We start from the raw sequence: 13,668 nt of genomic DNA on the forward strand, positions 1-13,668 counted from the left end.
TCAATAGTGTGTCAATAATTTAAGGTTATGCTTGAAAGGGATATATAAGGAAAGTGAAACTTGGGATTCAAGAAATATAAAGTCGGAACAAAGCAAACTGAAGTCCTTACGAGTAAATTTTCCTTCTTATTTTTTTCTTCTTTACAAGTCACCATCGTAAATCACAAAAAAATAATATCACAAATTTGGATTTCAGATAATCCATTAAAATCTTTTACAACTTCAAATCATGATAGGGATCGTATAATCAATTATGATTCTCTACGTAAATATAGGACCCAATTTAGTATTTCTAAACGATAAAAAAATAGAAAAAAATAATGTGAAAGCATCCAAGTGATCCAACATGAAACACCCGTTATATAATTCTTTTCAATTAAAATAAAGTGACTACTATTATAGTAACAACTGTTGAATTACATAATACAGTCACGGCTAGAAAACATCTTTTTTACATCGATTCTGAGACCCATTCTACTAGAAAACAAGGATTTCCAAACAAAACCAAATAAAAAAAAAGAAATTATTAAAAATAATTCTTTTCGTATCTTTTTAGTTTTTATGCTATCATTAACATGAATTTAGAATCTGGATTTTGAGTATGATGGCTAAATAACTAGTAAATTAATATCGCTCAACTGTTGCACCGTTTTGCCGATGCAATACCAAAAAACGACAAGTAGAAATTGTCGGAATGAAAACCAAGAAGAACGAAAGAGCTGTTAATTAAAGTTTGACAAGAAACACGAATGAACAAAATTTTGAAGTCAAGCAGCAAAAATTCCAAGTAAATTGTTAGAGATCCCACATTCTTTTATATATATATATATATATATATAAAATAAGAAATCATCAATTTATAAATCGATTTTCTAAAATTGAGTTAGGTCTAATTTTAAATTTTAAGATAATTATTGAATGAGTGAATGACACGCAAATGAAACAAATTTATGTGTTATAACTTGCAAGAACCAAAGATTTGATAAAAGATAAAAAAAAAATTGAAGTAGTCAACCTTATTTATATAGGAGGAAGGAAACAATGAGACACAACTTTTGCCCGTTTGAAAGACATAAACGAATGAAACGGTGCGTTCGGTCCGAAAAGGCGCGTAACCGTTACAATCCGTTTCAAGCTTGCTCACGAAGCTGAACCACCTAATGGTAGGACCGTAGTTATAATAATATACTCTTTTTTTTTTACAAGATAATATATTCAATTATAATAAATAATTACTCATCTTTTTTATTTTATTTTTCAAAATACAGGTTTTTTCTTTTTTTTTCTTTTTCTTTTTATTAAAATGTGAGAATTTTGATGTGCAGATATAAAAAACTGAGTATATCCTGTACTTTTTTTGTGCTGTTTTCTTATTTTCTTTCTTCTATTCTAATCTTATTATTTTGTCATAATTTCCTATATTACTAGGTTTCTAATTACTACAATATTTGTGTTTTTTTTTTTATCGTTGTAACGGAGGATTTTAAAATCAACATATTACTATTTTTTTCTACATCTCCGGAACATCCTAACAAAATTTAGATTTCTTTTAGTTTTGTCATGCTTTCTTAGCAATAGAGAACGATTTAAGGTATATATATATATATATATATATATATATATATATATATATATATATATATATATATATATATATATATATATATATAATATTATTATGTACAATATATATAAGATTCATATATATATTATATATAATATATAATATCTCAAATTTATATAATATATATGATAAGTAAACGAATGTACGAGATGATGAATTAAAAAATAATATAAAAATCGAATCAAATTAATCACTGTCAAACTATTTTTATGTTTGTTAGAAAGATGTGTACGCGATGCAAAATAAATCTATTATATTTTCTACGATAATAATTTTATTATATATAACTTGAAGTTTAAAGTAAAAATATTTTCTTTTTTAGAATCATTTTTTCAAAAGATAAAGAAAAATTATCATTATATTTTTGTGTCTTTCTTAGTTTCTTATATTCTCACTTCCAATCTTTTAGGGATATTTAATTGACTGTGTCATTTTCCTTTTGGAAACTTTTTTGTACGTTGGGGAGTTTTCCAATTTTCGATTCTGTTTTATCCAAGGTTGCAATTTTCTTCTTCGTGAGCATGTATATTGTTGTCACTATGTTACCATTATCATCATAATCATCGTCATTATTATTTTTATTATCATCATTGTCATCATTGACAGTCATGACAACAATAATAATAACAACAAAGATGATGATAACTATGATGATAACAATAATAAACTAATGATGATGACAGTTATATCGATAGAGGTAATAATAATTGTGATGATAATAATTAGTTAAAGATGATTGAGATATTTTAAGACATGATTTGTTGATATATTTTATAGAAATTTAAATGTTATATTATATTTTAACTTAACTTTTTAAATGTTTTAATTTAAATCGTCTATTATTTTTAATCCTAATCTAATAGTTGTCATTAGTTATGCTATACCCTCGCTTAAGAAAATATTCTCACGGAAAATTGTATTATATATATATATATATATATATATATATATATATATATTTTTTTTTTTGCTACATGTTGATAAAGAAAAAAATGCAACTCAACGCACCAAAGTAATAAAACACGTACGTATAGTAAGAAGTAAATCAATTTGTCTATCTCTCTTGTATAAAAATCATACTACTATTTAAAATATATTTTTGGAGTATTTATATTATTTGGTTTGAAAATCCTGCACTGCACTCGATTGATGTTTGATAGGCAATTCAAATTTCTTATTACAAAACTCTAGTATATCATTTAGATTTAAAAATGTATTATCTTATCTTTATATGGTGTTGTTGTTTAGATTTACAAAATGAGTTTAATGTTTATGTAGGTATAAAACAATTTTATATTATGATCTCATCATAAATTATTATTTAAATTATTTTAAAAGTAACAAAATTATTACACATAATAAATTGTGATGAAATAATTATATAAATTTTTTTACACACTATTAATACATATGCATTTTTCTCTAAAGATATTATCCATAAATTAAAAATTTATTTTCTCTTTTGATATTAAGATGTTAGATCCTGAATATATAGGATCATATGAAGAAATATTTTATAAATTTGTGCATAAAAACTTGTAATGAATATGAATATAGCCTCTAAAAAAAATCATCAATCGGTCCAACGGATTGATTTGGTTTTCTAAATTTGTTATATCTACCAGTACGGATACAATGTCCTCTTTTTAGACGAATAGGCGGATTGCCTCCATGTCGATCCATGCATGCATGTTATAATGTCTGCCTAAATGCAAAACATGTATGGATTCATAATAAACCAAAAAAAAAATGAAAATGCTATGTTTTAATAAAGTGAAAGAGTGAAAAAAATTATAAATGCAAAAATGATTGGTTCACATAGGATAAGGTTAAGGTATGATCCAATTGATTTTTATGAAGTTATATGATGTTCAGTAACGTTTTTTCAGATGCGTTGGTTAGACATTCGTGGCCATATTTGGCATGATTCTAGGAGTATGATCCAATCCAACTCTATTATTCTCCAAATGAGACTGAAAGTCTAATGTGAACCATCTATCTATGCTTGTTTGTTCTGGTTCTTGTGTGTTATGTGTTACAACTCCTAATCAAATATGTTGCGTTTATCTTTCATGGTTTGGTAAAACTGTGATATACCATGTCTTTTCTTACCATATATAAGATAACACGTCAAAAGAGTGGAATTTCATTTGTCAATGAGTCCTAATTGCTAGCTGATAGAAGATATAAACATAGAAATCTCAATTGTTTTTCTTTTTTTCCTATAATCAAAGGAGCTAAATAGTTCATTATTCAACATAATCCATAGTAGAAACAAATGATACAGAGAAGACAGTAGAAGGTCAGTAATTTAAAGTAGAAAAAAACTTGACTTATATGACAAACACAGAACCTCCAAACTTGTCCTCCCAGAGTAATTATACAATAACAGCACATACAGAGCAAAAAACACCAAAACAATGATTTGTAAGTGAAAACTACATAAGATCCAGCAAGTTTAATGACAATAATATTGATCAATCTGGCACCATTGCCTTGCATGCATGTCCTACTGTACAAATAACCCCTTCAAAGTTTCAATGTCAACTCAGGTGGATGATTCGCGTTCTCCCCAACGAAACTCAAAATTGAACTTCCACTCAGTGAGAAATTCTGATGAGTATGGCCTCCCTCAGAGGGAACCTGATGGTAACTACCTTGCCACAAGAGTTCTTCCTCATCCTCCTCCAAGAATATTGGAAGACCAACATATCCTTGCTCAAATCTTGCACTGCTTTTCGTTGTTGGCACAAAACCATGGTGCAGAGAAGAGTGTGCCTTTATCCCTAAGGACCTGAAAGAACCATTAAAGGGGAGAGATGCTAGACTTTCATATCTCTCAGAGAAGATCCCCATTCGCATTGCTCTCTTTGCAATTGTTCTTTCTCTCTTGTGCGCATTTTGGTGTCCTCCAAGAGCCTGCGAGCTGAAAAACTTTCGCTTGCAGTAATTGCAAGAGAAGACTCGCGGATTGTTCGCTGGATTAGTTTGAGAGGGAGGATCATTAATGCTGCTCTCACTAGTGCTTGAGAAGGAGATTCCTGCTGAATTTCTAACCACCAAGTCATTGTTGTTGAACTTTAGAGTTAAGTCAAGGGAGATAGAATCTGAATGGAGATGAAGTTCTATTGGATTTGTGACATTGAAAAATTTGGTGAGGTTGTCACTGCAAGGACCTGCATAGGTTTCTTGAATTGATATATTGGAAGTAACCAGGCTGCTAACTTCAGATTCATATTCTTCTGAGGCCACCACTTCAAGATCAAAGTGTTGTTTCATGATTTAGCCGTGCTAAGTTTTCAAGCTAAATAGCCCAAATAAGTGCAGCAATCCACCATCATAAAAAAATCCATTTCAGAGCTTGAAGTTGAACTGTTTGGTCCTGCAATGAAAATCCAACAGTTAAAACATTTAGTAAGCATCATAACAAGAAATTCCAAATTCTTGAGTCAGTTTGACCACAGTCACAATTAGTAAGCATCTAATCTAACTTGAAAGAGCATAAAACTGCTCATCCTCCCCAAAGAAGAGGTTCCATTTATGAGAAAGAGTATAAGTAATCCAATATGGGCATAAAAAACAAACATCCTATGCTTTATCTTTTCCTTTGTGGAAGACGTACGACTAGTGCTGGCAGCCTGGCAGAGAGACACATTTCCATTGAGATGGAAATGATGGCATGTGCTGTGATTCAAGTGCCTTGGACTTTTTGCTATAAAAAGCATTTGTACTAGGCACTTCCTTTGCTTGTTTTGCAACATGTTGGCCTACCTAAATGGTAAAAGAAGCAGGCACTAAAATCTAACCTTAGTACATGATTCAAAAAAAATTGTGCATTGGTTGAAAGCAGAATGTACAATAAAAGCCATTGGTACCTTATCTTATTACAAACAAATGGGACGCATATCAATGATACCATTACAACCCCATAATGATAAACATCTACAAAACCAGTTTGGTTTTTTCTTTTTGTAATGTTATTGAATTTTACCTATGCTACCTGAAATCAAATTCAATGGTCAGATATTTTCCTTAATTATTTTTTAAAACAAAATCCATCTTTCTTAGTCTATGACCCAGAGACCAAATATTGGCTAGTGAAATAATAATTAATTACACTCTTCCCTAAGTAAGGTTTCTAGATCTTATCTTATGTTGCTGAGATACCACTATCTCTAGCCTATTCTGCAATTTTAGGCTGAAGAAAAAAAATCAATAAAACAAGAATCCTAAGTGCATGATTGAAATTTAATGTTGAACTAGATACCAATTGCCAATTCAGATTGGAAAATCCCACTGAACTCTTCATGCAAGGAACTGTTCCTAATGTTTGTTATCTAGCCCACTCATATGTAAGTATGTGAAAATCTGGAATAAGGTAGCTAGGATACATGCCATGAACTATAAGTTGACCAATAAATAGTGAATTTACATTCATCTTGGTCCGAGTACTTTGGTGAATCCGTGAAATCAAATTCCTACCACTTCAATTAGTAACAACCTACTCATTTATGATCTATCCCGAATTTTTAATTGGAAATTTAAGAGAAATAAAACATAATAAAGATTACAGAAGTAAATATTCTGACATTTATTGCTACTGTTTATTCTGTTTCCTACTGCTTTTTTATTTATAATTTAAGTAAAAAGGGTAAGTCAAAGTGACTAATTTCACTTAAATCTGACTTCTTAATTTTTATCAATGTAATCAATGATTAAAAAAATGAAAAAGGTTTTCAATTTTGGGTCTTAGTCTAAAAAAAAGATCGGACTACAATCAGCATGATCCAGATAGTATTTGATTTCTACTATCTGAGAATTGCGTCCAATTTTCTAACTATAGATTTCCAACAACCAAATCACCATCATGGATTGTACCTCAGTCAGTCCTTTAGCATTGAAAAATAAAAGAGAAAAAGGAGAAAAAGATATAGAAAGAATCCAGCTCCAAGTTTAAACTCGTACTCTGTCAGTTTGTAAGTGCAAGGTAACATTGAGAGACAGTAAAAGATAGAGTGAGTAACTACCATATTCCATGTTATTGTTATCACACAAGAGAAAGAATCCAAAATATAACATATTGAAGAATAACAACTTGTGCATATCCCAAGTCAGAATTTGCATGCAGATACTTGTTTCATTTTTCTTCAATGCCAATTCTAGCTAGGAGGGAAAGAAGAATTACTTGTAAATAATTTAGAGAGGAAAATCACTATAGAATTCGGAGGTGGAGTAAATAAGGCAAAAACTAGAGCAAAGATGGGTTGATGAAACGTTTGAAGGTAGGATTTCCAGTGAAACATGTAGTCTTTCCAGTGATTCAAAACTTGTCTAGAAACCAAGAAAGAGACTAAAGACAAGGAGAAAAGTAGAAAAACCAAAGCAAGAAGACAAGCAGCAGTTCAGTACAGGGATGACAGTAAAAGAGTATCACACATAACCTCTCTCAAGTTTCAAGATCAAGTGAAAAAAGTGGCTTGCTTCTGATATCACCTATAAACTGCTTTGGAATTGGAGACATGTATGATATGTAGTATTTTTTCCCTTGTTGGTTGCTTCTCTTGGTGTGGTTGATTATGAGAAGACAAAACAAGTCTCATGTTTTTTCTCATGCTCGACTTAAACACCACTAATAGAGGGTAAAGTGAGAGCAATGAGGTTTTGTTGTTCTGATATTAAAAACCAATTTAACTGAAAAGGAATAAAAATAAAGAAAGAGTAAATAGAGACAGTGAGATGGTGGATGTTTAATTATGGGAAAGCAAAGGTAAGATGGGAGTGGAGAGTTGGGGGAACAGAGAAATCAGAGCAAAAGGTGTTGGGAAATACAAAATTTAAAGAGAGAGAAAGTATAATCATATGTGTGATACTTTTATTAATGAAATATGAATTGATACTAGATTGTTTTATTTTAAGTTAGAATATATAATTATGTAAAATATTAAAAAAAGAAAAAGAATTTTACTGGTTCATTATAATTTTATCTGAGAACATGTGTACTACAGAGAAAAAATGTGGTTTACTTTTGAATGTGTTGAGACATTATATAAGTCTTTTTTTTTATTTTTTTTGTTAGAATTTTGGGCCTTTTTAGAGAAAGCAAACAACATCTGTTTGGTTCCATGACATATGTAAAAAGGGCGAAACTACTGACAAGGTTGATTGAATATAGTATAGGAAAAGAAGTAAGAACAAGGTAACAGTGTAGTCATTATTCCCATCAAAGATTCTCTTGTCTCTCTTTTTATTTCTCTCTCTCATCCCCACTTCAAAAGTGCTTCAGATAACAACTCCATAATGCATGGGGTCGGGTCGGATTTTATAGTTTCATATATTCCATCTATCACGTCCAAATTAAACTATATGCTATCCCTATAAGGCTATAACATTAACATTATTATTTGTTTCTCCTATTTTCTAACTACCACGCTGCGACTGGACCATAAACAATACAGCACATGTCCTTCCCTTACCTAGGTTGCGTTTCTAACTCACGGAAGTAGTAGGTTGGCTTTAGGGAATTTTTTTCTTTTTCCTCAAAGTCACGAGTGACTAGTTAAAAGGGAAATGATTTGAAAGTAAAGTATTTTATGTTTGTTTTACTAAAGAGAGTAAACAAAAAAGTGAAATTATTTTTAAGTTGTTTAGTATTTATTGTTAAATTGATAGTTAATTTTGGTTAAAAAGTTATTTTACTTTTATTTTTAATTAAATAATGAAGAAATTAATATCATTATAATTTTTTATCAACAAGAAAATTTTAAGTGCTTTGGAGGAAAATTAATGTAAAAACAGGAAGAAAAAATCTTGAACAAAAGTTAGAGATTTGGATAGCTCGTTTAGCGCACAAGATCGGCTCAACGCATGTTCGCTTAGGGGGTCAGCTCATGCTTAGCGCGAAGAAGACCCACAAGAAAGCCCAAGGTCACGCAAATTCCACGCTAAGCGCGTGATTAAACTGTCATTCTCGTTAAGCCTAGGAGTGCGCGTGCTCAGCACAAAGTTAGCGTAAAAAGTAAGTTATCTTAGACTTATAAAAAGAGTAGGAAACAAAAGAGAAAAACACAGAGTCTCATAGCTCTCTATTGAATATATCAAGCCGGAACATCTCTCATAGGAGAAACCCTCATTCTCTAGCCATTCTTTCCATCCCTTCTTTTAGTCATTCAATCTCTTCTTCCATTCACATTAGCCTAGTGTAAAGTCGTGAGAGGCTAAACACCGTTGGGAGCCAAGCAAACCAACTCTTATAATGTAACTCTTTTTATTATCTATTTAATGTGATCCTGTTTCTATTACTCTTTTCTATGTCTACCTATTTATTATGGTCTGATCATCATATAGTGATTAGGGGATAATACATTGAAAAATGATTATTTTCCAAAGAACTGAAAATGGTATCTAAATGAAATCATTGCTAAAAATATATTGATATTTGTTTAGCCTATTTCATGAATATCTAATCTTAATGTGATTTATTATTTTTATCTTTACAAAGAAATTTGAGAGAAAAGAATATATAAATTAGACTCTTCATGCAAAAAATCAAATATAGTGTCTTAGTATATGTGGGTGGAAACATTACATCACAAGTAGTTTTGACATGTTAGAGCCCAACATATTTTCCTTCTAAATTCATCTTTCTGCCTTTAAACTATTGTTTTTTTTTCTTTTACCCTCAAATTTCATATTTTCAATTCTTTATCTCATCTACTTCTTTTAATTGTTTAAAAATTGGGTTTGTATCACTTTAAATACAACTAAAATCTATGTGAATTCGACACTCAGACAAAAAAGTGAAATTATTTTTAAGTTGTTTAGTATTTATTGATTTTATAATTTATTTTTGTTAAGATCTACCTTTATTAATATTTTTTCTTTCGATTATATTTTTTTCATCTACAAATTAAGTTCAAATTAAAACTTTATTAAAAGGATCTAAGGTTAGTTTTACAATTGCAGTATGTTAATCATCTACACTAAATATATGTGATATTTAAAGGAATTAGAAATAAAAAACTTATAATGTATTAGTAAAAAAAATTTATAAAGAGCTTGTTTGAAAAATAAAATAAAATAAAAATAAAAGAAAAAAATGAGAACTCTCGAATTTTTTAAGGCTAATTAAAAACTTAGTTAAGAATAAAGAATTGCCAAATAAAACATATAAATACCAATTTAAGCATACACTTTTCTATTTCTATCTTCCTTGTGTATATCTTTTATTTAAGTTTTGAATCAATTAAGGTCTAAGTCTATTGACCGTGACTGTGACTGTGACGGAAGCCATTTGACAGTTTAATAATAAAATAAGACTTTAATTTTTAATTTCTTTCTCAAATAAATATAATCGATTGCATGACATCTTAGCTACTTTTGGTTTACATGAATTGTATGTAGGTTAAATAATTAGAGCATTTGTAAAAAAAATAAAAAATAGAGAAAAACATCTAAAATATTCTTTTTAACAGATCTAAATGAAAGTTCGTGAATAACAATCATTTTGAAAAGTACGATCAATGCCATTTGACCTGTTAGCAATGATAATGTTGTTAATGCGTGTTCAGATTCATATTAAATCACCTAAAATTATATTAAAATCTCAGCTAACCTAATATTAATTGAGTGAATAGGCAATTTAGTCCCTGAGATTGTACCTATTTTGCATATTAGTTCTTAACTTAATATTAAATTCAACATAGTCCCTATCTTTACATAAGTGTTGCAAAATAGTCCTTCCGTTAAATTTTAAAGTAACGCCGTTAATGAGGTCAATTTTAGTGCCACGTGGCACTAAAGGATGACGTGACATGACACATGGACGTGTCTGATGCCACGTCATTTGATGATAACAAAATGAGTAAATAGGCAATTTAGTCCCTGACTTTGTACCCCTGTTGTATATTAGTCCCTAACTTAATGAAAAATTCAAAATAGTCTCTATCTTTTACATAAGTATTGTAAAATAGTCATTCCGTTAAATTTTAATGTAATGTTGTTAGTGAGGTCAATTTTAGTGTCACGTCATTTGATGATGATAGAATGAGTGACTTTTTCAAATTTGATAGTTTTGAACCAATTGAGACATATATACGAAACAGAACTCACACACACTTGCAAAAATAAAAAGAACCAAAAATTCACAGCAACAACCTTATCTTTGTATTTGTCAACACCAATGGACAAGGTTTGCATAACCATTCTCTTTTCCTTTTTTTTTCTTCAATTACCATCAATGTATCATTCTGGGTTCTGATTTTTGTGTGTGTTTTGAATAGGAAGAGAAAAAATCAGAGGAAAACAAAGTGGAGGAGAGAAAAACAAATGAAGAAGAAAAGAAAGAAGAAGAGAAAAAAACCAGAGTAATCAAAAGATGACAAGGAATCCAAGGAGAAATCTGCGCTGCCAGAAATCGTGCTAGGCACAATCTTTGCAATGCATGGACACTTTAAGCATGATTTCTGGCATCTTTTAAGTTAGAGACTATTTTGCAACACTTATGCAAAAGATAGAGACTATTTTAAATTTTTCATTAAGTTATGGACTAATATGCAACAGGGATACAAAGTCAAGGACTAAATTGCCTATTTACTCGTTTTGTTATCATTAAATGACGTAACAACTTTTAGGAGGCACATCCACGTGTCATGCCACGTCATCCTTTAGTGCCACGTTGGATAGTTCACGTGACACTAAAATTGACCTCACTAACAGCGTTACTTTAAAATTTAACAGAATGACTATTTTGCAACACTTATGCAAAGATAGAGACTATTTTGAATTTAATATTAAGTTAGAGACTAATATGCAAAATGGGTACAATTTCAGGGACTAAATTGTCTATTCACTAAATATTAATTAGGTGAAAACATCACACACTCATCAACAACGTGATCAGTGATCACTAGTCATCTTGCAGAATAACAAAGTTTAGTAGAGAATATAAAAAATTAATGATAATTAAAAATGAAGGAATTTGGATTTAGGTATATCTATTGGAGTCTAATGCAGTTGTACTTTGATTCATAAACGTAGGGTGACAGTTCCTACAAGAAACATGTTAATATTTTTGAAAAGTGAGATACAATATGTTTATCATGAATGATAAAAGAGAATAAAATATTCTTATAATACTGATTTAATTATGAGTATATGATGATAAAACTTTCTTATCTTCACAAGTGAGAATGAAATTTTATTATAAAAATTGAGTGAAAAATCAATAAACATGTGAATCAACTTATAAAAGATTTTTCCGATTTGAATATAATTATTTCTAATAAAAATATATATGATTTAGATAAAAAAAAGTCACTAAATTTATTTATAATAATTAACGACAAATATAATGTTTTATTAATGAAAATTTAATAATAATTAATATATATTATCTTGTTTTATAAAACTAGTTAATAACCTAATTAAAGAGTGCAAAATGACATATAAAGATATAATTTAATTTTTGATTTAAAAAGATTAAAAACATTATCAAGTAAATCAGTGAGAATAGAAAGAAATTAAAAAAAAAACTTATAGAAAGTAAATTAAAAATTACTAAAAATAAACTAGTGTGTAAAACAAAGTTGATTAAACTAACTCAAACTAATAGTTTATAAACTCCCAAGTGTCTTATAAACACAATGAAAGATAATTATAACAATTGTGTTTTTTTAATCAAGTGATTTATACTTTAAATCTATTAATTACCGTTTTTTAAGATTATTTCATATAATATCATGATAAAAAAATAGTAAAGAAAAAAAATATTTGATGTAAATTAGATAATATTTAATAATTCTCAACGAGCTAAACTCCAATGAAATGCATATAGAAAAAATAGCAAATTAACCCATCATGGAAAGAGACTTAAGGGATATCATGGCCCTCAACTCCCTCATTAAAGTGACATTATTCCACGCACGAAATTATAGAATCATGATGGCCATAGGTCCATCATTTGCTCTTTTCAACTTGGGAATGACCCTTTTACTTCCTTTGATCTTTAATTTCAGCCAGCGTGTTAGTATATGATACTACTGCTTGTGACATGGTTAGGAAACAAATGGGTCTCACAAAATCCATCATGCTAAGCTACCCAACAATGGCAGCATTCAAAACCTTTACAATCTACCTATACAATTTATAAAAATATAAAAATGCCCATGTCAACACCTTTAATTTTATCTTCTTTTTTTGTCCAGAAATGTTAGACTGAGAGTCACAATGAAAAATAAAACCACAATAAAAGCTTTATTAAACTAACAATTTATAATCAGAATGGAAATGAACTGAGACTTTAAGGAGGGGAAGTGATGGCGACTTTTCCTCCTCCCAGTCTATTAAATCAATTTAATAGCTTAGATTTTCCCACTTGTTTTTTTTTTTTTTAAAGAAATTTCTCGCTTGTTTTAGAAAATATTTTTTAGTTTGATTATTAATTCATTTTTCATATTTATTTGTTTTTGAAATTTCCGGCTATTAAACTGGCAGAAATTGTTTGTACAATAAAAAATTTCTAAGATTTGTAATTGTTAGAAATTTTGTGGTGATTTTACACCCTCACAAAAATTTCTTTTACAACATTTAGAGAAATCTAAATGGTGATATTGATCTAATAGTCTAAAATGATAGAAAATTATGACTTTCTCTCGTTTAAGTCATTGAATCCGTATTCACTCATAATGATCATAATCACTTTATCTAACATTATAATATATGTTAAAATATTTTCAACAAGTTTTAAATAAAATAAATTAACTTATATTGAAGTAAATAACATACTTTATTATGTTGATTAGTGTAAGATTTTAAAATATCTTAAAACAAGTACTATTTTATTCTCTTATTCTCATTATAATTGCTTTGTAGGAAAAAAAATTATACAAAAAAATTATCATTTTAATTTTTTAATGTAAGATTAAATATATTTTTATTTATTTATATCCCTTATGATATTAATAATATGGATTATAAAAATAAAATATAAATTAATTAAAATTAATTTTATAAAATTATTATCTTTTTATTTATTTATTGATATGCAT

The 13,668-nt window shown here is 28.9% G+C and overlaps 1 protein-coding gene across 3 annotated transcripts; it reads right to left on the reverse strand.

The window, feature by feature from the left end:
* Positions 1-3,876: 3,876 nt before the first annotated feature.
* LOC100815016 (zinc finger protein 4) lies at positions 3,877-7,447 on the reverse strand. Of its 3 annotated transcripts, none has more exons than XM_006591260.4 (2): positions 7,066-7,447; positions 3,877-5,006 (listed from the first exon to the last, which is right to left on the reverse strand). In XM_006591260.4, the coding sequence occupies exon 2, from the start codon at positions 4,901-4,903 to the stop codon at positions 4,154-4,156; it is 750 nt and encodes a 249-aa protein (XP_006591323.1). In that variant the 5' UTR covers positions 4,904-5,006; positions 7,066-7,447; the 3' UTR covers positions 3,877-4,153. The 3 variants fall into 3 exon arrangements, with proteins under 3 accessions (XP_006591323.1, XP_006591324.1, XP_014619692.1); XM_006591261.3 differs by lacking the exon at positions 7,066-7,447 and adding an exon at positions 6,810-7,057; XM_014764206.3 differs by lacking the exon at positions 7,066-7,447 and adding an exon at positions 5,247-6,803.
* Between the last annotated feature and the right edge of the window lie 6,221 nt (positions 7,448-13,668).

Source organism: Glycine max, chromosome 11, assembly GCF_000004515.6.
Source record: "Glycine max cultivar Williams 82 chromosome 11, Glycine_max_v4.0, whole genome shotgun sequence".
Lineage (NCBI taxonomy): Eukaryota > Viridiplantae > Streptophyta > Magnoliopsida > Fabales > Fabaceae > Glycine > Glycine max.